The sequence below is a fragment of the Dromiciops gliroides genome, chromosome 3, assembly GCF_019393635.1.
Source record: "Dromiciops gliroides isolate mDroGli1 chromosome 3, mDroGli1.pri, whole genome shotgun sequence".
NCBI classification, from domain to species: domain Eukaryota; kingdom Metazoa; phylum Chordata; class Mammalia; order Microbiotheria; family Microbiotheriidae; genus Dromiciops; species Dromiciops gliroides.
Genome location: NC_057863.1, coordinates 617,002,874 through 617,026,369, shown reverse-complemented (window position 1 = coordinate 617,026,369; position 23,496 = coordinate 617,002,874). Strand labels below are relative to the sequence as shown.

General features: G+C 47.3%; 1 protein-coding gene across 7 annotated transcripts in view; it reads left to right on the top strand.

Annotated features, from left to right (window-relative positions):
* Nucleotides 1–23,496, top strand: part of ARHGEF10L (Rho guanine nucleotide exchange factor 10 like) — a 237,951-nt gene that overhangs the window by 203,780 nt on the left and 10,675 nt on the right. For all 7 annotated transcript variants that reach the window (XM_043997671.1, XM_043997670.1, XM_043997669.1 and 4 more), the window contains one exon: nt 22,533–22,707. In XM_043997671.1, coding sequence (XP_043853606.1) covers nt 22,533–22,707 — 175 coding nt within the window. The remainder of the gene's footprint in view (nt 1–22,532; nt 22,708–23,496) is intronic.

The window sequence follows — 23,496 nt, the reverse complement described above, 5'->3', positions numbered from 1 at the left end:
CCCATTTGGGGTTTTCTTGGCAAAGATACAGAAGGGTTTGCTATTTCCTTCTCAGCTCATTAGACAGATGAGTAACTGAGGCAAACAGGGTGAAGTGACTTGCCCAGGGTCACACAGCTAGTAAGTGTCTGAGGCTGGATTTGAACTTAGGAAGGCATGCTCTCTGTGCACTATGGTGCCACCTGACAATTACAGTTGTCCAGAAAGTGGAATGGATTCCCTTGGGAAGTCATAGAGCATCATAGAATTAGAGGGAGGCACCTAGATGCCATTTAGTCCCAACTACTTCATTTTACAGGTAGGGAAACTGAGGTCCAGAGAAATGAATGCACTTGCTGAAGACCACATAGGTTGTATCAAAGGCAGAATTTGAACCTGGGTCCTCTGACTCCAGAATCAGGGAGGCATCTTAGACATCATCTGTTCTATCCCCTCATCTTTTTTTTTTTTTAAACTGGAGCCTGTGATTTCCCAAGTAGAGGACATGCCCAATGATGAATTCCCTCCACCAGTGCAAATTGACACTCATCTCCAATTCTCATCTTAGAGACTTTTATGGGGGAACCAAGAGGTTGAATATCTTGCTTAGGGTCACAGAGATGGCAGAGATCAGAGGTCTTTCTGACCCCAAATCCAGCTTTTATAAAAAGTTGGCTTTAAATTTACAAGTGGGGGAAAGGACACTCAGTGGAGTGGTCTGCCCAAGGCACCCCAGGAACTGGTCTAGCCCTCATTTGATCCCTTCTGTTTGTATGTAATTTGGGTTTATTTCTCTGTGCATGTGTTGTTTCCTTCAATAGTGTGTAGACAAAGCCTGCTTCCCTTATATTTCTGTATCCTTAGCTTCTGGCCTGTAGTAAGCACTTAATAAATGTTCATTGAGTGAATGAGTGAGTGAGTGAATGAATGAATGAATGAAGCCAGGTTTTTTGTTTTTTTTTTTTTACCCCAAACCTAGTGCCCTTTCCACACTATGAGAGCCACAGTCACCACCTGTAAAATGGAAATAAGAACCACATTGAGCAGACAGTGGAATACAGTGGACAGAGTACTGGTTTTCTAGTCTGAGGGCCTGTGTTCAAATCCTGCTTGGGTGACCTTGGGAAAGTCAGGTAACCTGTGGGCCTTGATTGACTTCTGCGTAATGTGGGGGCATTGGAGCAGAGGACTCCTTCCAAGGTTGGTCTATCTGTTATCCTACAAACGCCTGCGCTGCCCCTCACCAGCCTTGTCACTAGGGTGAAGGGTGCCCGGGTCTATGAGTGCACTTCATCACATGGGACATTATTACTGGAGACGGAGGTTGAAGAGGCAGCGGGTGGGGGGAGAGGGGGAAATCAGGAAGGGGCTTGATGGAGGGCCTCGAGTCAGAGATGGCTCCCGGCTCAGAGCCGTACGGATGAAGGGCACTTACTGCGCGATGCATTCTCCATCATAATCTGTTCTTTCTGGCTGTGGCATCTCCCAGCTCCCACTGTCTTCTCAGCTCTTAGGCTCTGCCCTCTGCCCTCATCACTAATATTTCTTGTCACTAAACATGACAAGGAGAAAACATCTCGAGGTCCCTTGGCATAAACAGAGTTTACAGAATTGCGTTCCCCCCACTCCAGTCCCCCTACCCTGGCATTCCCACCCTTAATTTTCACATTTAGTGCCCAAACTGAGTTTGCATGTATTAGCTGTTGTAAATCTTTCATAACAACGCCACGCAGCATGAATAATGCATCACAGGCCGGTATTAGTTTTCTGTCTCCTATCTTATTTATGACACAAAACGGGTGGGAATTTGCAAAAGTGGAATCTGGGCGCAGGGGTTCTTGGGTAATCATATGCAAATTGGCATGAGGACTGAGAGATTGACTGGGTTCCCGTAATACTGAGAAACTGCCAGTCTGATGAGTCCAGGTGTTTGGACCGCTGGAGCATGAGAGATCGAAGGTCCTGTCTCTTGGGAGATCATTCTTCCCTGAACAATTTTGTCTTAATTTTTGGAATGGGGTTTGAGTTTGTTTTTCCATTGGGGGAGGGTGGGGAGAAGTGTAGTCGTTTTTGAGGTTGGCAGGTAAAACTAAAAAAAAATTGACTTTTGGGATATTGTGGGAATTGGGAGATTATTGTTTTGCAGTCGTGACTGACTCTTGGTGACCCCATTTGGGGTTTTCTTGGAAGAGATCCTGGAGTGGTTTGCTATTTTCTTCTCCAGCTCATTTTACAGATGGGGAAGCTGAGGCAAACAAGGTGAAATGACTTGTCCAGGGTCACACAGTTAGCGTCTGATGCCAGATTTGAACTCAGGGAGATGAGTCTTCCTGACCCCACTACCTAGCTACCTGGGAATTAGGAGAGGGGAATGATGATGGTGGTGTTGGTGGTGGCGGCGGCTAACATTCTCTAATGGTACTTTAAGGTTTATGTAGCTCATCTGTTTTCTCACTCTCTGAGGTAGGGACTGCAGCTATTAGCCCCTTTGACAAATGAAGAAACTTGATTTTGGGGACTTGTCCAGACTCCTGCAGCTAAGAAGTATCTAAGGCTAGATTCAAAGGCTGGGGTGGTGCTGGGTTTGAAATTATGACTTGGGTTCCAAGTACAGCTCCTACACTTAAGTCTATGTATGACTTTATGCAAGACATTTAACTCTTCTGGGTCTCAGTTTCCTCATCTGTCAAATAAGGGGGTTGGACTAGATGGGCCTTGAGGCCCCAGTCTATGATCTATAATTCTGTGTCCAGCAACCCTTTATCCCTTGTGTTCCCTTGATGACTAGATGCATACTGCTTGTGTGAGCTTGCCTCGTCATCATTGCCACCACCACCATCATCAATATTAGCCAGCACTTAAGTACCACATTGAGATTTGAGAAGCTCTTTACCACTTTATTTCACTTCAAATTCAGAACAACCAACCCTGTGGAGTAGTGGCTATTATTAATTCCCATTTTTACAAATGAGCAAACTGAGGTTGAGTGATTAACTGACTTGCCTCTAAGGTCACTCACATAGCTAGTAAAGAGTTTGAGATTTGAACCCATGCCTTTCTGAATCCAAATTCAGTGCTCTAGCCACTATACTACCTGGTTGCCTCATTTATTATCCCTGGGCCTCAGTTTCCATACCTGTAAAATGATGGAGTTTTATTAGATGGCCCTCTCAGGGTCTTCCAGATCTAGAGCAATGAATCAATGGAATGAGTGAATCAGTGAAGGTTATGGCAGTAAGTTCCTAAAGAGAAAGGAGTTTCCTGGCAGAAAGAGGGGCCCAGGTTAGATAGAAAAGCACTTGGTAACTTGCCATGGCAGTGGTCTGAGCATTGTAGGGATAGAAGCATAGTACCCAAAACAAGGGAGGTCATGACTCTCATGTTCTGGTTCCCTGTTATTAACTTAGGGGGATGCTGGAGCCAGCTGAGCAGGGTCATCAGAGCCAGTGGTTCAGTTTCTTTTTCTTTTTGGAAGCAATTAGGGTCAAGTGACTTGCCCGGGGTCACACAGCTAGTAAGTGTCTGAGCCCAAATTTGAACTCAGGTCCTCCTGACTCCAGGGCAGGTGCTCTATCCACTATGGTACCACCTAGCTGCCCCCAATGGTTCAGTTTTCAATGCAAGCATTTACACTTCACAAATCAGCAAATGCTACAAGTTGGGGCTTAAGTTATTGTGCTGTTGATTGTCTAGATTTAAGAAAGTAACAGAGAAAATAATAATAACGAAGATTAAACAGAAAAGTTAGAGAACTGGTTATTAGCCCTTTTATGAGCCCTCCTGGAGTATTGAGTAGTGTAGACAGGTAGAGATGTGGACACAACTGAAAGGACTGAACAACAACCAGAAGGCTTAGAGAGGATGTGGTGACAGTCTTTCCACAGCTGTGGACTGGCATGTTGGATGGACTTGTGTCACCTGGCAGAATGAGGCATTCTAGGTGGAAATGCAGAGAAGTAAATTGCAACATGTTGCTCATGGGTCCATTTAAAGGGAGAAAGAACCTTAGAAGTTCAGAGCCCATGGCCCGCCCATTGTGACCCAGATCCTCTGACTCAACACCCAGTGCTGTCAAAATTTGCCCTGTCCCAAAGCAGAATGGGCTGCCTCCTGCTTCAGGGTGTTAAGGGCTAAAATTCTAGCTAAACTGTCTAAAATATCTAATGAGTGGTCGCCAATAAATTATAAGCTTTAGCAAGAGTTAGACTTTTAAGCATTTATTAAGGAGAATAAGAATTTGGTAAAGAGAGAGAAAGGCTAGATTCCTCTATCTATTAAAGGGAGAGCACATTTCTAGCTGCCTTCTCCACCCAGCCTCCCAGGAAAGAGAGTGAGACCGGGCGCCAGTCTCTTCCTTCCTCCTCCCACTAGCCCTCGTCACTTCCTGACGCCAAAGAAGACTCCTGGTCTTGCCCTCAAAGACCTTCGCTTCATGGGCGCAACTCTTCTACAGTAAGTCTCCAGCAGGTGGCGTCATTCCGATTGTTACAAGGGGATGGCACGAGGTCTGCCAACCTCCTGGTGGTCTCCATTACCACCTTTACCTAGATTATCTCATTATCCCTCCCGGCCATAACCCTAGGAAGTAAGTTCCCATTATACAGATAAAAGAAACTGATGCTGAGAGGAATTCATTGTCTTGTCCACGGTCACACAGCCAGCAGTAAGCATCTGAGGTTGGATTTGACTGACTCAGGTCTATGCCCTTTTCACTGTGCCACCTGTCTGTAAAATGAGGTGTAGAACTAGATGTCGGTCTTGTTCCAGATGTTAGTGAGGGGGTTCACATTCAGGTATGGCTTAGAACAGACACCCATCTTAGGTCCTTTTTCCCTCTGGGGTTTTGTGATTCTACAATGTAATTCAATGCCCAAAGAGCCCTGAGCTGAAAGCTAGGCTTCTTGGGACATAACCCAAGTCTGCCCTGACTCTGTGACCCTTATTCAAGTCAGTTTCCCATTTCTGGACCTTTCTTTCCTCTTCACTTAAATGAGAGGGCCAGAATGGTTGTTTTCTGAGGTCCTTACCAGTCCTGCCCTGGGGAACATAATAGAAGGGTTCAAGTCCAATCCTTGGAAAGGCTTTTTAAAAATTGTCCATCTTTAGCCTTTGGCAGAGGAGAAAATTGAGGTCTAAGGACCGAAAGTGACACAAAGCACAAATTAGTGGTTGGATGGGAAGCTCAACCTAAGAACTGGCTCAGTACCATTCTAGGCAACCCCTGTATCTTGTTGTCTAAATTTCAAAGCTTCAAGGCTCTCAAAATGTTGATGTCACCTTACCTATCTACCATGGATTCTTACCTCCCAGTTAAGCCCTTCTAGTCCCATAGCAGCTGTAGAATATTAGACCTTGGAGGGACTTTAGAACCTAGAGTGTCTGAGCTGGGAGGCTCCTTAGAACACAGAAAGTCAGGTGGAAGGGACCCTAGAACATAGAACTTTGCTGAGAGGGATCTCAGAGGATCAAACATTGGAGCTGAGAGGGAACTCAGAACAGAGAGTGTCAGAGCTGGAAGGGGCCTTAGTGGTTATTTAATTCAGTCCCCTTATTTTGCTCCTGAAGAAGTGCAAAGAGGTTCAAGTTGACTTGCCCAGGGTCACACAGGGGGTAACAGAGCTGGGAATCCAACCTGGTTCCTTTCATCCCATCCTCAGCCATCTTTCCCTTATTCTACCCTTCCTTCCTCCCCCCAATCAGATCAATCCCAAAAGAAAAGTTTCCTGTGTGCATCTCAGGAAATAAAATTCTTGAATGTCCCCCTCTGGGTCAGCCAGAGCATTTGTGGCTTTTCCTCACTGTGCCTTTGGCCTCTAGTGGTTCCCACCCATGAAATGGCTTCCATTTGCTACCCAGCCTGGACTGGGGCTGTGCTTTTGATAACCCTCTTGTCATCTGGGGAAACAAAGCTCCTGGAACCGTAATCCCTGTTCTGATAAATGATCATTCCTTCCACCTCTCACACGCCCCGACCGAGTGGGAAATAAGAATGATTCTGCAAAAACCTTCTCATTTCTTCTGTTATGACTAATGCAGCCGGGGTCTATATAATCTGCAGCCTCAGCCTGCGATGGTGTTGATAACTCCCCCTCCGGTGAAGAGTATAAATAGGTTCTAAGCAGATGTTCTGTGCGGGGGTTGGGGGGAGAGAGTGGGGAGGGATGACAGCTGGGAGGGACGCACTTAGGTTTTCACAACTGTGTTTGCTTAGACAAAGCACACAGGTGCTGTTGTGAGTGACTCCCCCCAAACATACAGAGAGCCTGGGAACGCTCTTCCTGCTGGGACTTTGGACAGCAATCCAGTCCGTTATTTGTTGTCTGAAGTGCTGATAATCAGTAAGAGCAATGGGTTTGGAGTGAAAGGAGCTGGGCTCGGATCCCTCCTCTGCCTCTAGCTGAGGCATCGAGGTGGCGGAGGAGATGGAGCCTTGGACTTGGAATCTGGGAGACCTAGTTCAAATCTTGCCTCAGGGATTGCCTCAGTTTCCTCAGCTGTAAAATGATGATAATAATAACACCTGCTGTACGAGGTTGTTGGGAGGATCAAGTGAGATCACATGTGTAAAATGCTTTGTCAGCCTTATCAGGCTTTACTAGATGCTGGTCATTGTTGCTATTGTTGCTGTGATAGTTGTTCTTGGTGATGATGATGTTGCTATTGTTAATTTGTGTGACCCTGGAAACATTACTTTTTGTTTGTTTGTTTGTTTTTTGGTGAGGCAGTTGGGGTTAAGTGACTTGCCCAGGGTCACACAGCTAGTAAGTGTCAAGTGTCTGAGGCTGGATTTGAACTCAGGTCCTCCTGAATCCAGGGCTGGTGGTTTATCCACTGCGCCATCTAGCTGCCCCAGGAAAAATTACTTAACCTCTCTGGCCATCACTTTGTTTTTATGTCAAATCAGTTAGTTAAAAACCATTTATTAAGTGTTTACTGTATGCCAGGCCCCATGTTAAACTCTAGGGATGCAAAGGAAAACCACAACCCCTTTCCTGTCCTCAGGGAGCTCACAGTCTAATGGAGGAGACAACACGCACATAGGCAGGGGATGTTTGATAGCGACGTGTTAGCTACTAGAGAGCTTTCAGAGCTCCTTGAGGGGGGCGAGAAGATTAGGTCTGCGCTTTAGAAAAATCACGGTGGCAGTTGAGTGAAGTGGGGAGAGAATCAAGGCTGAGAAATGAGTTAGAAAGGAAGACTTTGGCAGTAGTTCAGGTGAGAGATGGATTTGAATTAGCATTGGGCCTTTGTAGAGAAGGGGAGAGAGATGCATAGATAGATGGATAGATGGATGGATAGATGGATGGATGGGTGAACACATGGGTGGATGGATGAATAGGTGGGTGGATGGATGGATGGATAGATGGATGGATGGGTGAACAGATGGGTAGATGGATGGGATGGATGGGTGAATAGATGGATGGATGGATAGATGGATAGATAGATAGATGGACCAGCAGATAGATGGATGGATAGATCTCTCTCTATATATACATATATGGATTATAGATATAGATTTAGATACACACATATGCACACAAGATATACAAAGGTAGAAATAAAAAGATTAAACTACAGATTGGCTATGAGAGGTGAACAGTGAGAGTGAATCATCTTGGATGATGCCAAGATTGTGTGTCTGAGTGACTGGAGGATGGATCCCCTTGACAATAACTGGAAAGAGAAGGGGAAAGGGTTTTTGAGGGGTAGATGGGGAGGTGGGGGAGATAATGAGTTCCTTTGTCAATTTGTTGAGAATTTGAGATGCCTTCAGGACATCAAGCTCAGATGTGGGATTGTAACACGAGAGAGACTAGTCTAGGATACATAGAGCAGGGAATTGCCTGCATGGAGATTCTAATTGAACTTGGGAGTAAATGAGATCATCAAGTGAGATACTACAGAGGGACAAGGAAAGAGCCCAGGTCAGGGACTTGGAGGGACATCCATGGTTAGTGGGTGTGACCTTAATGAAGAACCAGCAAAGAAAGCTTAAGAAATAGTGGATGGGGGGTGGGGTGGGGGGCTAGGTGGCGCAGTAGATAAAGCACCAGCCCTGGATTCAGGAGTTCCTGAGTTTTAAATTTGCCCTCAGACACTTAAACATTCATGGCTGTGTGACCCTGGGCAAGTCACTTAACCCCCATTGCCCTACAAAAAAAAAAAAAAGAAATAGTGGTTGGACAGAGAAGGGCAGAACCAGGAGACAGAAGTGTCCAGAAAAGGAAGAGGTCCCACAGAGAAATTGGGAGAAGACATCAGAGCAATATAAGATAAGGAGGAACTTCACCTAATAACCTCAGACGGAGTGAGGATCCCATTCCTGGCAGTCTGAAGTGGAGGACTGTAGAGTCCCCTGTTTCCATTCCAGTGTGTGCTGTCCTACCAAATGGTCTCTAAGATGATGGTCAACTCTGAGATTCTGGGGTTGATTTTGAACTCTGGTGAGAAAAGGTAACTCAGGATTTTAAGAGTCATACCATAATTATATGGGTGTGTATGTGTATGTACATGTATATACACATACATCCATACACATATACATATATACATGCATGTGTCTGTCTATGTGTATATGTGTGTGCAACACATATTTATATATACATATACCACATATATAATATATACAAATATAAAAAGTTCAGCTGGATATCAATGTGTATACACATATATATACACACACATACACATGTATATATAAGACATAGATACACATACACACATATACACATTGATGTCTAGTTGAAAATTTTTTTTGCCGGGCAATGAGGGTTAAGTGACTTGCCCAGGGTCACACAGCTATTAAGTGTCAAGTGTCTGAGGCTGGATTTGAACTCAGGTCCTCCTGAATCCAGGGCTGGTGCTTTATCCACTGTACACCTAAGCTGCCCCAAAAATGTTTTATAAAGATGGGAGAAAGCATCTCAGCTTCCTCTCTCGCTGAGGCTTTGGGACCCTTCATTGAAAAAGACAAAAACTCCCATGCTCAAAGGCCAAAAGCCTAGAGTAGAGACTGGATTAGTGTAACCAGCATCTGGGCCCGACTGCTTGGTCTCTGTCCCTGCCAGTTGGGGTCCCTTCTAACCCACCACCCTCCTCTGGGCTGGTCATGGCAAGGGAAGGGCAGCCACTGTGCCCGGGCCATTGAGTGCCCCTAAAATCCCCTGCAGAAAGATAAAAGGAGAACATGTGTTAGGGGCTGAGAGTGATACTTGGGGATTTGGAACCATGAGGCGGACGCAAGCGCAGCCAGTGCTTTTTCAGGTATCAACGCAAGAGATGAAAAGCTACAGTGATTCTCATAATTGAAGAAAACAAAAAATAAATTAAATAGGACTAATGAGGGAAAATATCAATAACTCACACTTTGAAATGTTTTACATTTTTTTCATTACTTGTCCCTTGCCCTCCCCTCCCCCAACTAAAAATAGGACTGATTTGGTGATTAAAAAAGAAAGATTAAAAGACCAAGATAAAAATAGATAAATGTCTCATCTCTCCTACCTCACTCCCTGCCCTTCCCCCAAGCATTGCAAATAACTTTTTGTTAATAGGATGATCTTGGCAACTATTCTGAGTGAAGGTTGGTAATCTTTCATTAAGATTTTATTTCTGATTTTCACTTAGCTCTGCTTTCTCATCCTGCCCAGAACCCAGGCAGGATAGGGGTGTCTGTGCTGGGCCATCTGCCTCAGAATATCAAACCACGGGATGTCAGAGCTGTGAGATGCCTTAATATAGACAGGGTTGGATCTGAAAGACACCTTGGAGATGAGCTAGCTTGCCACTCTCATTTGGAAGAGAGAGCATCTGAGGTGGTGGGAACTGTGGCTTTGACCTAATAGGAAGCAGTAAGGTAAGTGGCAAATGGGTCATTGGTCTAGACATCAGGAAACCCAGCTTCTAGATCTGACCGAGCCACTGTCTTTGTGACCTTGGGTAATTAGAGGCACTGCTGTGCTCCCTCAGCTCCAACATTTGCTCTTCTAAGGCCCTTACCACTGATATCCTGTGTTCAAGGGCCCTCCCAGCTCTGACATTCTGTGTTCCAAGGGCCCCTCTCAGCTCTGACATTCTTTGTTCTAAGGGCCCCTCCCAGCTCTGTTGTCCTGTGTTCTAAGGGCTCTCTGAGTTCTGACATTCTGGTTCTAAGGCCTCTCTCAGTTCTGACATCCTATGACTAAGGGCCCTCCCAGCTCTGGCATTCTCTCCTCTATGTAGCTTTGTCTTCTATTTTTAAGAAGTGATCAATAGCAGAGCTCTTTGCTCCTTGGGCCTGTGGGCTGCCCTCCCCCACTTAGCAGTGCTACCTTCACGAGTGATGCTGGTGCCAATCCCAGAAGGCATCCCGATGACTCATGGCACCTAAGCCTGGGCCAGGCGGTTTGTCAGTCTCCTCTCGGTCCTCAGCTCCCTGGAGCCCTATGGTCAATTGCTCCTTTCTTTACCTTACCTGAATCACTTCAGCAGTAATGGCCTTGAATGCTGAGCTGCTCACCCTGGGGATTTATAGAAACAGTTTCTAACAGGGGCATTTGGAGACAGAGAAATATTGTGTGCCTGCAGGTGAGGCTGTGTCAGCAACTTTCTGGGCTTTATCACTCAGCCCATAACCCACTGTGAAGGTGCCTGTGTGAAGCTGCCCAGGCTTCCTGGCTCTGCCAGATTGCCTTATTTACCCAGCTATAAGGGAACACCCTGTGACTGGGGCTTCTTCCAGTGTACAATGCATCTGTAAGTAGAATAGCTGCAGATCTGCATCTGTATATGAGCTATCGGTCAGGGCTACTGGCTTGCCATCTCCCCAACCGCCCAAACCCACCTCCTTCAGCTATCCAGGCATAATGGGCCTTCCAAACCAGCAGGCCACTGCTGTCTTCATGTTATTGTCATTGTCCTTGCCCCCCCTTTCCCCTTTGCCAGCTTTTGAATCCTTTCCACCATTGAATCCAGTCAGCGTGTTTGATACAAGTTTTAAGGGCCTGCTGGCCTTGTGGCTCCAGACTTAGAACATTGGATACATAAGTGCTGTAGAACATGAGATATCATAGATAGAGAGGCTCCAATAATGTAAGACTTTAAAGTGAAGAATATTAGTTCCAGAAGGGCCCTCAGAATGTCAACACTGGGAGGTTGCTTAGAATGTAGAATATCAGTGATTGGAAGGCTGTAGAAACACAGATCATCAGAGCTGAGAGGAACCTTAGAATGCAGGATGTGAGAGCTAGAAGGGCCTCTAGAAACAGATTGTCAGAGCTGGGAGGGCCTTAGAACATAGAAGGTCAGAACTGGGAGGTCCCTTAGAATATAGAAGGTCAGAGCTGGGAGAGCCCTGAGAACACAGAATGTCAGAGCTGAGAGGGCCTCTAGGACAGGATGTCAGAGCTGGGAGGAGCCCCTTAGAACAAAGAGCTGGGAGGGCCCTCAGGACACAGGATGTCAGAGCTGGGAGGGCCTTAGAACTCAGAATGTCAGAGCTGGGAGGGCCCTTAGAACACAGGATGTCAGAGCTGGAAGGGCCCCTAGAATCCAGAATGTCAGAGCTGGGAGGGCCTTAGAACCCAGAATGTCAGAGCTGGGAGGGCCCCTTAGAATATAGAATGTCAGAGTGGGAGAGCCCTGAGAACACAGAATGTCAGAGCTGGGAGGGCCCTTAGAACCCAGGATGTCAGAGCTGGGAGGGCCCTTAGAACACAGGATGTCAGCACTGGGAGAGCCCTTAGAACAAAGAGCTGGGAGGACCCTTAGGACACAGGGTGTCAGAGCTGGGAGGGCCCTTAGGACACAGGGTGTCAGAGCTGGGAGGGCCCTTAGAACACAGGATGTCAGTGCTGGGAGAGCCCTTAGAACACAGGATGTCAGAGCTGGGAGAGCCCTTAGAACAAAGAGCTGGGAGGGCCCTTAGGACACAGGGTGACAGAGCTGGGAGAGAACATTACAACATATAACATCAGAGCTAGAGGATTCCTTAGTACATAGTAGATGAGTGGCATAAAGGCCCCCCTTTCACGATCCTCTGTCCCACCACCTGATTTCACATTTGTGGAAGCTGAGGCCCAGAAGGCTGTGACCAGGTTATAGCATCTGCCAGAAGGTCGGTCCATTCCACCATCTGTCCGGTGGGTTTGGGGAGTGGCAGTGCTGGCAGGTTCTACTCTGGATGGTTATTGGTGAGGCGAATCATTTTCCGTAGGAGTCATTGGAATATGTTGGAATAGCCCCTGGCTTGGAAGCTCTGCTGCTCATCCCCACCTGGGCTGAGCCTCCTGTCTCTGTCCCTCAGCTTTCCCATTTCCTTCAGCTCCACAATCCCTAAGACGTTCCCTACATGTCCCCTTCCAGCTGAAGCCATCAATGAAGGCCTGGGCATGTGAGTGTCAAGGGGACTCCTGTTTTCTCACCACGTTTGGCTTTCTCCTGCCCCATCTGGTAGAGGTGACACAGTGGATAGAGGCCTGGGTCCTGGAGTCAGGAATACAAGACACTTACTAGCCTTGTGATTCTGAGTGAGTCCCTTAGTCTCTGCCCACCTCAGTTTCCTCATCTGTAAAATGGAGATAATTCATTAATGCAGCTGCCTTTTAGGGTTGCTGTGATCATCAAATGGGTTAACATTTGTAAAGTGTTTTGCAAATATTTGTAATGTACTCTATAAACAGTAACTCTTATGATCATCATTATGATTGGTCATGTGTAAGTTCATGCACTTCAGTTTTATGATCATTTTACTGGTAGATGGTGTGCCTAGAGAAAATTGGGATTCGCAGTAGAACCCTAAGGACCAAGTCTTAGATTGTAATTATGACTTTCTTCTCACCATGACTCAGTTTCTCCAACTGGGAAGGTAAGGTATTATCAAGGATGTGCGAGGCTTCAATAATGAGATAGATTATAAAGCACTTAGCAAAACTGTACTGCATTCTACAATGCTAGTTTTAAAAAATTATCATTATTATTATGTTGTTGTTGGTATTGTGATTATTGTTATTAACTATAGTCACCATGGGCAACCAGGTGGAACAGTAGAGTGCCAATCTGGAGTCAGGAAGACTCTCTTCTAAGTTCAGATCTGGTCTCACACTCTTTTTAGCTGTGTGATTCTGGGCAAGTGACTTCACCCAGCTTGCCTCCTTTCCTCATTTGTAAAATGATTTGTAGCTAGGAAATGGCAACCACTCCATTATCTTTGCCAAGAAAACACCAAATGGGGGTCATGAAGAGTCAGACATGACTGAAATGATTTGAACAACAACAACAACTAATCATTAAGTCCTATGGTCTTGTTATAACTTCATTCCTTGAACCTTCTGCTGAATTCCTGTTGAGCTCAGTGGTCTATAGAGTAATATAAGAGTGTGCTGGTAAATGTTTAACAACCAGGTTTTTGGCGACAGGTGTTGTTGGGAATATAGTGCTCACACTTTAAGTTTAATTCTGCATTAGTCATACTTTCTCTAAGTCTAGACAGTCAAGAAACAACAAATCAAGCTCTAATTTGTAGCATTTGCTGATTCCTGAGGTAATAAATGCTCACAGTGAAAGTTTAACGGTCAGCTCCCACAATCTGGATAGAGGCTGGCTCCAAGCACACACTTCAGTGTTGCTGGCATGATGTCTTTGTACAAGATTGATGAATGTTGAGTGTTAGTGTCACAGTGTTGGGAAGGAGGGAGGCTGAGATTGAATTCCCAGGCCTGGATCCATATTTCAGGCTCTGCTAATACTACCTTGGTGACTATTGGGCAGGTCATTTCCTTTATCTCATCTGTCAAGTGTGAGGGTTGGAATAGATGCCTCTGAGATCTCTTTTCACTTCTCAGTCTCTCATCCTCTGATCTGTCTCTGTCTCTTCTCTTGAACTGGAATGAACTACCTGATGGGTCAGCTATGCATCTCTCCCACAACCTCCAGCTCTTGGCTCAGTGCCGTGTATTCAGGAGGCACTTAATGTATGCTGATAGAATTTTGAGTTTGAATTTGAAGGACAGATAAAAGGCTGAGGCCTTTAGGTTCACAGGATGACTAATGGGCCTGTCTGGAGCAGGGCTGCCAGAACTGCTGAGTGGTCTTAATCACAGAAGTGAGGGCTATGGAACTGTCTCCTCTGTCTTGATGTCACAAATGGGAGGAGGGGATGGGGTCACCCAGGCCAGCCTCAACGACCCCTCTCCTGGGGCAGCCTCCTGGCAGTGAGTCAGACGGGGTGCCCTTGCCAGCAATGAGCATCTCTGTCGGGCGGCCCCGGAGATCGGCTCTCTTTCTGATCTCAGCGTGAGGGAATGGCTGCTTTTAACATCTCAGCCTCTTCCCTGGACTTGCCCTCTGCGTCTAATTCACTCCTTATTAACACTGCATCTTCCTGGCACCGAGGGAGAGAGTGGCTGCAAATCGTGATTCTGTGATTCCTCTCTCTTATCCCCTGGTGTCCCCCTGACTTATTAGAAGTATCAGCACTTTCCACACTTGCTTTTATCTTAGGACGTGCTCAGTGCTTGGTGCCAGCCATCTCAGGGATGTGTTTGGAGGCGAGTGGGAGCTTGGGACAGGCAGCCAGTATGGTGGGGAGGACCCTGGGTCTGACCCCCTCCTTTTCAGGAAAGCAAGAGGTTAGTCTCTTGGGAGATGAGCCACCGGGTGGGAGAAACGGGGAGCTGTTGTCATAGGAGGGGTCCCAGAGCCTCATCCATCCGGCACGTCAAATATCTGGCATCCAAAGGGCTGCTGTTTGACTAGCCCCAGGTCTGGTCCTCTTTGACATCCCCACCTAGGGTCAGCAATTGAAAATGTGCTATAACTTCCATTTCTGGAGTGTTTGGAGAACAGCCCTGGGCTATTCATAGCATTTGATCTTTATAACATCCTGGGACAGAGGGGTTTTTTTGGGGGTGGAATGCAGCAGGTATTAAACATCCCCATTATACTGATGAGAAAACAGACTGAAAGGTGATTAAAGTGACTTGCCCAAGGTCATATGACTAGGGGCAGAAGTGGGATTTCACCCTAGACCTATAACACAAACTCTGCTGCCATTGCAGTGTGGTATAGGAGAAAGAAGGATGGGCCGGGAACCTGGGAGTCAGGGAACCCAGATTCAAGTCCCTCAATCTGGATTCAGCTCTGCCACATGCTATCAGTAGAACCTCAGACAAATCATTTCCCTTTTCTGAACCTCAGTTTCCTTATCTGGAAAATGGGGATAATAATAATTGTGCCTTCTACGGTGAGAAAATAGCTTCATAAACCTTAAAGAACCCTAGGAGTGTTGCTACCTTGTTGCCTTAGAGGTGGCTTAAGAGGAATTTTGAATTGGGAACTGGCATCTGGCCCCCACCAATTGTTGGGTGTAGGATCCAGGGCAAGTTGTTTTATCTCAGGTTTCCTTTCCCTGTTCCCATAGGGACAGAAGAGGCCAGCCTAGTTAACACAAAGTCCCATTGTCAGGAGAGCAGCAGGGGACTTTGAGGGGGCTGGTTGGAGAAGTGTCTGGGGTGGGGCTGATGCTCAGAGGGTGACAAATGGGGATTGGGGTGGGGATCCAGCCCCAGGGACACCTTTTACAGTTACTCCCAGGAAGGGAGGGCAGGGGCAGCTGTGCAAGTGACTGGGGGTACAAGTGGCTCACAATATCCCTGAACTAGAATCTGAATCAGCCCAGTCCAGTCGAGATCAAGAACAGGAGCCCTCCTGCAGTCACTTTGACAAGTGGCTACCCAGCCTTTCCTTGAATATTTCCAGTGGCAGGGATCTACCTTGCTACCCTCAAGGCAAATCTGGCTTTTTTTCTGCTCTGATCATAAGTAGGAAGTGTCTCTTGTAAGGAGGTAAAATCTAGTTCCCTGTGACCTTGACCTCGAGTTGTGTCTTCCTCTTCTTTCCTCTGGGATGAGGACAAACACATCGGATCCCTGGACTCTGTGGACTGTCCTGCTGAGGAGATTGTGTGACTTGCCTGGGCAGTGGGAAAAGAAATCCTCATAGAGGGGGCCTGAGGAAGCGGCAGTGATGTATTGGAAGGAATTCTGGATTTGGAGTCAAAAGATCCAAGTGCAATGACGGCTCTGATGCTTCTTAGCTGTGTGCTTTGGAGAGTCATTTTCCTTCTCTTGGCCTCAGTTTCCTCAAGAGGAAAAATGAAGGGGTTGGACTAGATGGACTCAACTCTTGAAGTACTTCTACCTCTGACATTTTGTTTCTTAAGGCCCCTTTGAGTTCTGAAACATATCCTCAGCTCCCTCCCAGCTCTGACATCCTGTGTTCTAAGGACATTCCCACCTCTGACCTTCTGTGTTCTAAGGGCCCTCTCAACTCTGACATCCCATGGTCTAAGGGCCCTCTAGGCTCTGACATTCTGTGTTTTCAGGGCCCTCCCAGCTCTGACATTGTGTTCTAAGGTCCTTCCCAGCCCTGACATTCTATGTTCTAAGGACCCTCCCATCTCTGACATTCTGTGTTCCAAAGCCCCTCCAGCTCTGACATCCTATGTTCTCAGGGACCTCCCAGCTCTGACACTGTGTTCTAAGGCCCTTCCCATCTCTGACATTCTGTGTTCTAAGGCCCCTTCCCAGCTCTGACATTCTATGTTCTAAGGGCCCTCCCAGCTCTGAGCTTCTGTGTTCTAAGGGCCCTCCCAGCTCCACCATCCCATGTTCTAAGACCCTTCTCATCTCTGACATTCTGTGTTCTAAGGCCCCTCCAGCTCTGACATCCTGTGTTCTTAGGGTCCTCCCAATCCCTGATATCCTGTGTTATAAGGACCCACCTAGCTCTGAGATTGTGTTCTAAGGCCCTTCCAGCTCTGGCCTTCTGTGTTCTAAGGGCCCTCCCAGCTCTGACATCCTGTGTTCTAAGGGCCCTCCCAGCTGTGACATTCTATATTCTAAGACCCTCCTATGTTCTCTGTTGTAAGGACCCTGACAGTTCCAGATGTTCTATACCATGCCTCACTCTCTCCTAGCTCTGGCATTCTGTGCTCTACTGTCCCTCCCATCTCTGGCAGTCAAGCTGGGTTAGTCAGGGCATGTCTCAGCTCTGCTCTTGAGCATCCCCTCATCAGGTTCGTGCTTCAGCAGTGTAGGGTATCAGGTGCTACGCTGGCTAGAGCTTTGGCCTCTGGCCTAGAAGGGGGGTGTGGGTGAGGGATGGCAGGAGCAGAGAGTTTTAGAAAAAAGAAAAAAATTCTCTCAGGAATTAATTGAAATTAAACAACTCTGAGCCTCCATATGGAAAAGCAGACACCTAGTGTTCAGAAAATAGGTTGAACAACGCATCAACTGAGAGGTGAGCGAGGAAATGAGGGGCTCCATCTTTGAGCTTCACTGCATGCCAATATCCCAGCCCTGTAATTCCCCTATGCCTTCCTCCTATGTGGGAGGATTGGGAGGGCCTGGAGCTGGGAGGGAGGGAGGGAGGGAAGGAGGGGGAGAGAGAGGGGGGGGGGAGGGAGAGGGAGAGGGAGAGAGAGAGAGAGAGGGAGAGGAGGACGAGAGGGAGAATGAGAGAGAGGGAGAGAGAAGAGGGAGGGAGAGTCGGTGTGTGTGTGTATGTGTGCGCACGTGCGTGAATGTTGGGGATGTTGGGGGAGAAGGTGATGAGGGCATCTTTCTTCAGAAACCTCTGTATTCCTCTGGAATTTTTAAACAGTCTCTCTTGAAATTGTTTTTCACGAAGCTGACAAAATGGAGTGACAGATGAGCATTCATTGGCTTCAAAGTCAGAAGACCTGGGTTTGAATCTTTGCTATTCACAGTGACCTTGGACTTAGTGATCATAAAAAATATATCCCATGGTTAGTCTGGTATGTAAATACATATTCACATTTGTACCATGCTGGGAGACATTCCATATTATAAAAAGGGCTTTGCAAACAAAAAAAAAGGGCTACATATGCTGCTATTATTGTTATTCAGATTTATTTATGAAGGCACTTGCTCTTTAGTGATGTAGGGACATTTCGTTCTCATTATCTCATTTGACACATGGGGAACCTGAACCTCAAAATAGTTAAGTGACTTCCCTAGGGTCACACAGCTGTTTGAACTATTTACAGGATAATAGGTCGAGAGCTGGAGTGGCTCCTATCCATCCCCTTCATTTGATAGATAAGGAAACTGAGGCTCAGAATAATGATGTGTCTGAAGCAAGATTTTGAATTCAGATCCTCCTGACTTAGGTTTTGTGCTCTCTTTGCTCACTCCAAGCACTGTTTCTCCAGACCCAGGTTCCTCCTGAATCTCCAGTGAGCCTCCCATGACACCACCCCTTTTCTCTAAAAATGGCTTCTCTCCTAGGGGTCATTAACTCTATAGTTCTGATGCCTCTACAGACTTCAGTTTCCTGGTGTGTAAACAATTTGAGTATTCCTCTGGCTCTGAGGCCCGTGATGCTAAGTTCAGGGGCTGGGGTGTGGGGGTGTGTGTTTCTTCAGCTCCTAGCTCCTTAGTTATTTCATTCCTCAAGATAACTGCAAACACCCTTGCCTGACCTCATTTTTAAACCTTGTTCTTTATTTCTGATACATTTGGTGGGGCTAACCACAGGCCTCTTCATCTAGCCTGACTGGAGGATGGTCAACACCAATAACTTGTATTTTGTCAGCTTCCTCACAACCCTGAAAGGGAAATGTTAGCCCCATTTTATAAATTTAAAAAAAAAAACACGCAAGAGTGGAAAAGTTAGGTGACCACTGGGAATCTAGATAGTCGATATGAGAGCTGGGATTTGAACTCATATCTCCTGGTCCCATCTTCTTTCATGGATCCAAGGTGTCTCTGCTCTCTGGTGGCCTGCACTGACCTGATCGTGTGTGTGCGTGTGTGTGTGTGTGTGTGTGTGTGTGTGTGTGTGTGTGTGTGTGTTTGTGTGTTGGGGGGTGCCTTGGTGTGAGGAGATATGTTTGCAGATAGGGTCTAATGTCCATTCGGTGAGGGACGAAGGTCATGTGTGGGTGACAAACTCCAGATGCATCTGGAAGGGAATGGATTATCCTTAATTCCCCCTCTGCTTCAGCTGGCTTGCAAATATCTTTTAAAGCCCACCAGGGTCAGAGGCAGGCTTGTTATTGCTCCAGAGAAAGCAGAATGGATTTCTCTACTGTATTTGTATTTAATTGAATTCTGACGGATCTCACACAGGCAGGCTAGACCTGTGCCCACTGCTGCAGATCAAGTTTCATTCTGGACTAATGCTTTTGACTTTCGCTCAGCTCAGTGATTCTGAGGCAGGTCAGCAGCAGGACTACTGGACATGGCTCATGAAGAGCTTCTCCTTTCTAGCTGGGCAAACCTTGGTCAAGTCACTTACCTAATCTGAGCCTGGTTTCTTCATCCTTAAAATGGGAGGGAGGTAGCTAGGATCTCTCAGATCCCAGTATCCCTTGGATCCTTCAAAGCCATGATATCTCTGTTCTAAGGGTCCTCCCAGCTATGATATCCTGTGTTCTAAGAATCCTCCCAGCTCTGACATTCTGTGTTCTAAGGGCCCTCCTAACTCTGGCATGCTGTGTTCTAAGGGTCCTTCCAGCTCTGACATTGCATTCTTAGGGTCCTCTCAGCTTTGACATTCTGTGTTCTGAGGGACCTCCCAGCTCTGACATTCTGTGTTCTAAAGGCCTGCCTAACTCTGGCATGCTGTGTTCTAAACTCCCCCTTGCCTCTGACCTTCTACGTATCTATGATTTTCTCTGACTAGACTCAGCAGGGATTCTTACGCTTTTTGTTGGAGAGCGGTGTGCCAACAGAGACCCAGGTACCCTATGCCCTGAGTTCCCCATCTTGTCTCCTTGTCCATATTCTGTGACCCCTTCAAGAAGCAGTACCACTCTATACCTCTGAGTTTCGGGATAACAGAGAAGGGTGTCAGGGAAACACAGGAGCAGCCAGTGATGTCATTGGAGGGCTAAGCAACTGAGGATTTCCTTGAACTAGGGTCTATCATGACACACTATTTGCAATGTTCTAGCCTAGGAAGACAAAGCTGGGACTTGACATAGGCCCTGATCTTATAATCTAATAATAGGGGCATGAATCATAGTCTCTAAGAAGTGGATGGGTCATCTGAGGCTATGGAGGCTCATCAGCACTTGTACAATAATCCCTTATAGAACCCCCACCAGTGGCTACTCAGCCTTTGCCTGAAGACCTCAGTAGAGGGCAAGGCAATGGCACACAGTAGGCACTTAGTAAATGCTTATTGATTAATCGATTGATTTGAATAATGGACCTGTGATCAGGACCATGGAGAGCTCCCACTGAAAGTGCTATAAGAAAACCTGAGGAGCAAGAAGGCTTCATGGAGGAAGTAGTACCTGAGCTGGATTCTTCTGAGGCTGGTGCTTGTTTTTTTTTTTTTTTTAATTTAAAATTTTTATTTTTATGGGGCAATGAGGGTTAAGTGACTTGCCCAGGGTCACACAGCTAGTAAGTGTCAAGTGTCTGAGACTGGATTTGAACTCAGGTCCTCCTGAATCTAGGGCCAGTGCTCTATCCACTTTGCCACCTAACAGCCCCCAAGGCTGGTGCTTGTTAGTCGAGGTTGCTAGATTCCCTTCCCCACCTGGGGGGATCTCCCACGTGGCCGATTTTGATGAAAAGAGGATAGCTTGATGGTGCTAGTAGAGAGAGGAGGAATCCCGGTTGTGGTTCTCACAACTCAGCATCATAATTGATATGCCTGACATATGAGAATTTAGATTAGACCTTGCATGGCAGCATTTAATTTGATTAATGATTTATCACTTTAATTGAGAGTTTTACTGAGAGATTATTCACTACGGGTAAGATGAAGGTTCCCAGACGTTGCAAGGCCCAGAATTGCTTTAGGGGAGGAAGTATGGTGGAGGGGAAGGAAAAACCTGGGTCGGAATTTCCTCTCAAGCTCAGTCTGTGTAATCATCTGCTGGCTGCCTCCCCTCTATGAGCCTTAGTGCCTCTACCTGTAGAAGAGGAAAGGGGGCTTACTTGGGGGACATCTAGTTCATTTTCATTCTTTTACAGTTGAGGTAACAGGGAACCGACAGCAGGTAAATGATATGTCCAAAGACACAAGGGTAGTGAAGATCACGTCTAGGATTTGAACCCAGGTCCTTGACTCCAGAGCCACAGGACAATATTGCCACCTCCCAGGGAGGGTTTTTGTGAGGATCAAATGAGAGAAGGTATAGAAAACATTTGGAAAACCATAAGCCTCAGTCATCTTTGGCATTATCGTCCCCTGGCCCTGGGTGCGAACTGTTTCCTCTTCTGCCTGTTGGGACGCCTGAAGGGGGGTAACTCAGATGGGTCCCTCCAGGTCCGCTGCCCAGGCAGCCTGGAATAAGAGAAGAAACCTGACTTTGGCATCAGAAGACTTGACTTCCTGTACCCACTCTGCTCCTTGCTGGCTGTGTGATGATATACAAATTACTTCCGTTCTCTGGACCTCAAAAGCCGACTGTATAAAATGAGGGGTGATCTCCAGGCAGAGAACAAGTATAGATCTTCCTGTAGGAATGTTCCAGACACCTGTCTAGAAGGAAAAGTGGAGGCTTAGGGTTGGCCAGGGCTATGGGCAGCCGGGAGGGGTGCAAGGCAAAACACAAGGTGCCTTCATTGGCTCTGGGGGAGCTGAGTGATGTTGGCTTTCTCCTCCTTCCTGGATTCTATAGGAGAAGCTTCTGCCACCTCCACACCCCCACCGCCACCCCACGGAAGCCCACAGTAGCCCAGGCTGTACCATGCTCAGTGCCCTGATGCCATGGGGCAGACAGGTGGAGGACACACATCCTACCCTGTGAGCTGCCAGGGAGGGGGAGGGGAGACAAAGCCCACACCCTCAAGGAGACCCCAGGCTTAGGGAAGGAAGGCACATTCCCTGCACTTAGGGAGCTTTCCTACTCCCTGCCCTCCCAGAGCCTCCAGTCTGATGGACAGGAGCCATCCCCACCCTGAGGGTACCTCTTACCACCACAGTGGAAAGTAAGGCCTAAGCCCCCAGAACATCTGGCCTCCGTGGATGGGCCTGCCCTTCAGAGAATACCAGCCTGTTCTCAGGTAGTCGCTCACCTGTTTTCTTCCCTCTGGGGAGCCAAATATTTCCCTTTCATTCTCTCCCGCTAGCCAGGACCCCTCCCCTCCCTCCTCAGTGCTCCCCCCTCCCTGCCACCCTTACGTCTCACTGCTGTGCCGTCAGGGGCTGTTTTAGAAAAGCAATTTTGTTGGACATCTTGAGATCTTGTCCTCTGGGGCTCTGCATTCTGATGGGGTTTGAGTGCTGAGTTAGTTCATTTCTTCTTCCCCTGTGGCTACTGAGGGGTGGGGAGGGAGGATGGCACAGACTGCTGGTTTGTTCTCTCTCCTCACCATCTTCTACTCCCTTCATCTCAGTGGGGAATGCAGGGATGGTGTAGATGGTGGGAGATGGGACATATTGGAGGGTGGGAGTCAGGAGAGGGCTCTGGTCACAGGTGTGTCCTCCTGGGCCTGTCCCAGCCTGGAGGTGTGGGGAGCACAGGCCATCTCTGGCTGCTTGGGTCTGAGTCCCCCTCTCTCATCATTTGACCCTTTCTCTGTGTTTTACAGCAAAGCTTTGAGGCACACCAGGAGGAGGCAGCCAGTGTGACGCATATGGTGAAGGCAGGCAGTGGTGTTTGGATGGCCTTCTCCTTGGGCGCCTCCATCCGCCTCTTCCACACAGAGACTCTGGAGCACCTCCAGGAGATCAACATTGCCACACGGACCACCTTCCTCATGCCAGGTAAGCCTGGGACCTAGCAGGCCCAGCATCCCACAGGTATAGTGTGTTTGTGGAGACACCTAGACGGCTGAGACCTTTGCCTCTCCAGCTTCCTCATTTATCAGATGAGAAGGTTAGATAAGGTCTATAAGATCCCTCTTACCTATGCCATCCTGTGTTCTAAAGGCCCTCTCAGCTCTGCCATCCTGTGTTCTAAGGGTCCTCCTAACTCTGGCATCCTGTGTCCTAAGGGTCCTCCCAGCTCTGGCATCCTGTGTTCTAAGAACCCTCCCAGCTTTGAAATTCTCTGTTCTAAGGTTTTTCTAGGTCTCAGATCTGACATTCTAAGGTACTTTCCAGCTCTTTCAGTCTATATTCTAAGACCCTGTCCATCTCTGATACACTGCATTCTCAGGTTCTTCCCATCTCCCCCATCTCCCTCTTGGCTGTGACATTCTCTGTTCTATAAATTGACTTCAAACTTGTTGTTACCCTCAGCTATGGTACAGACCAAGTACAAAAGTAGATGACCAGTGCAGAAGGGTTGTTAAGGGGAGCTTTAGAACACCTGGGATATGACACCAAGCCTCTGATATGATTCTCAAGGGTGGCCTTGGTGATCTTAACTAGACCTGTCTCTGTCCCCTCTTCCCCTTTTAACAACATTCCCATCCTGTGAAAGCAGGTCAAAAGAACCCAAGGAGGCCTCAGAAGGAAAAAGTATGGGAGGAACAGACCTCATCTGTTATTCATGAGTCTTGGGTCTTGCCACTCCCAGAGTAGGGGGAGCATGCCACACCCTTAACCCAC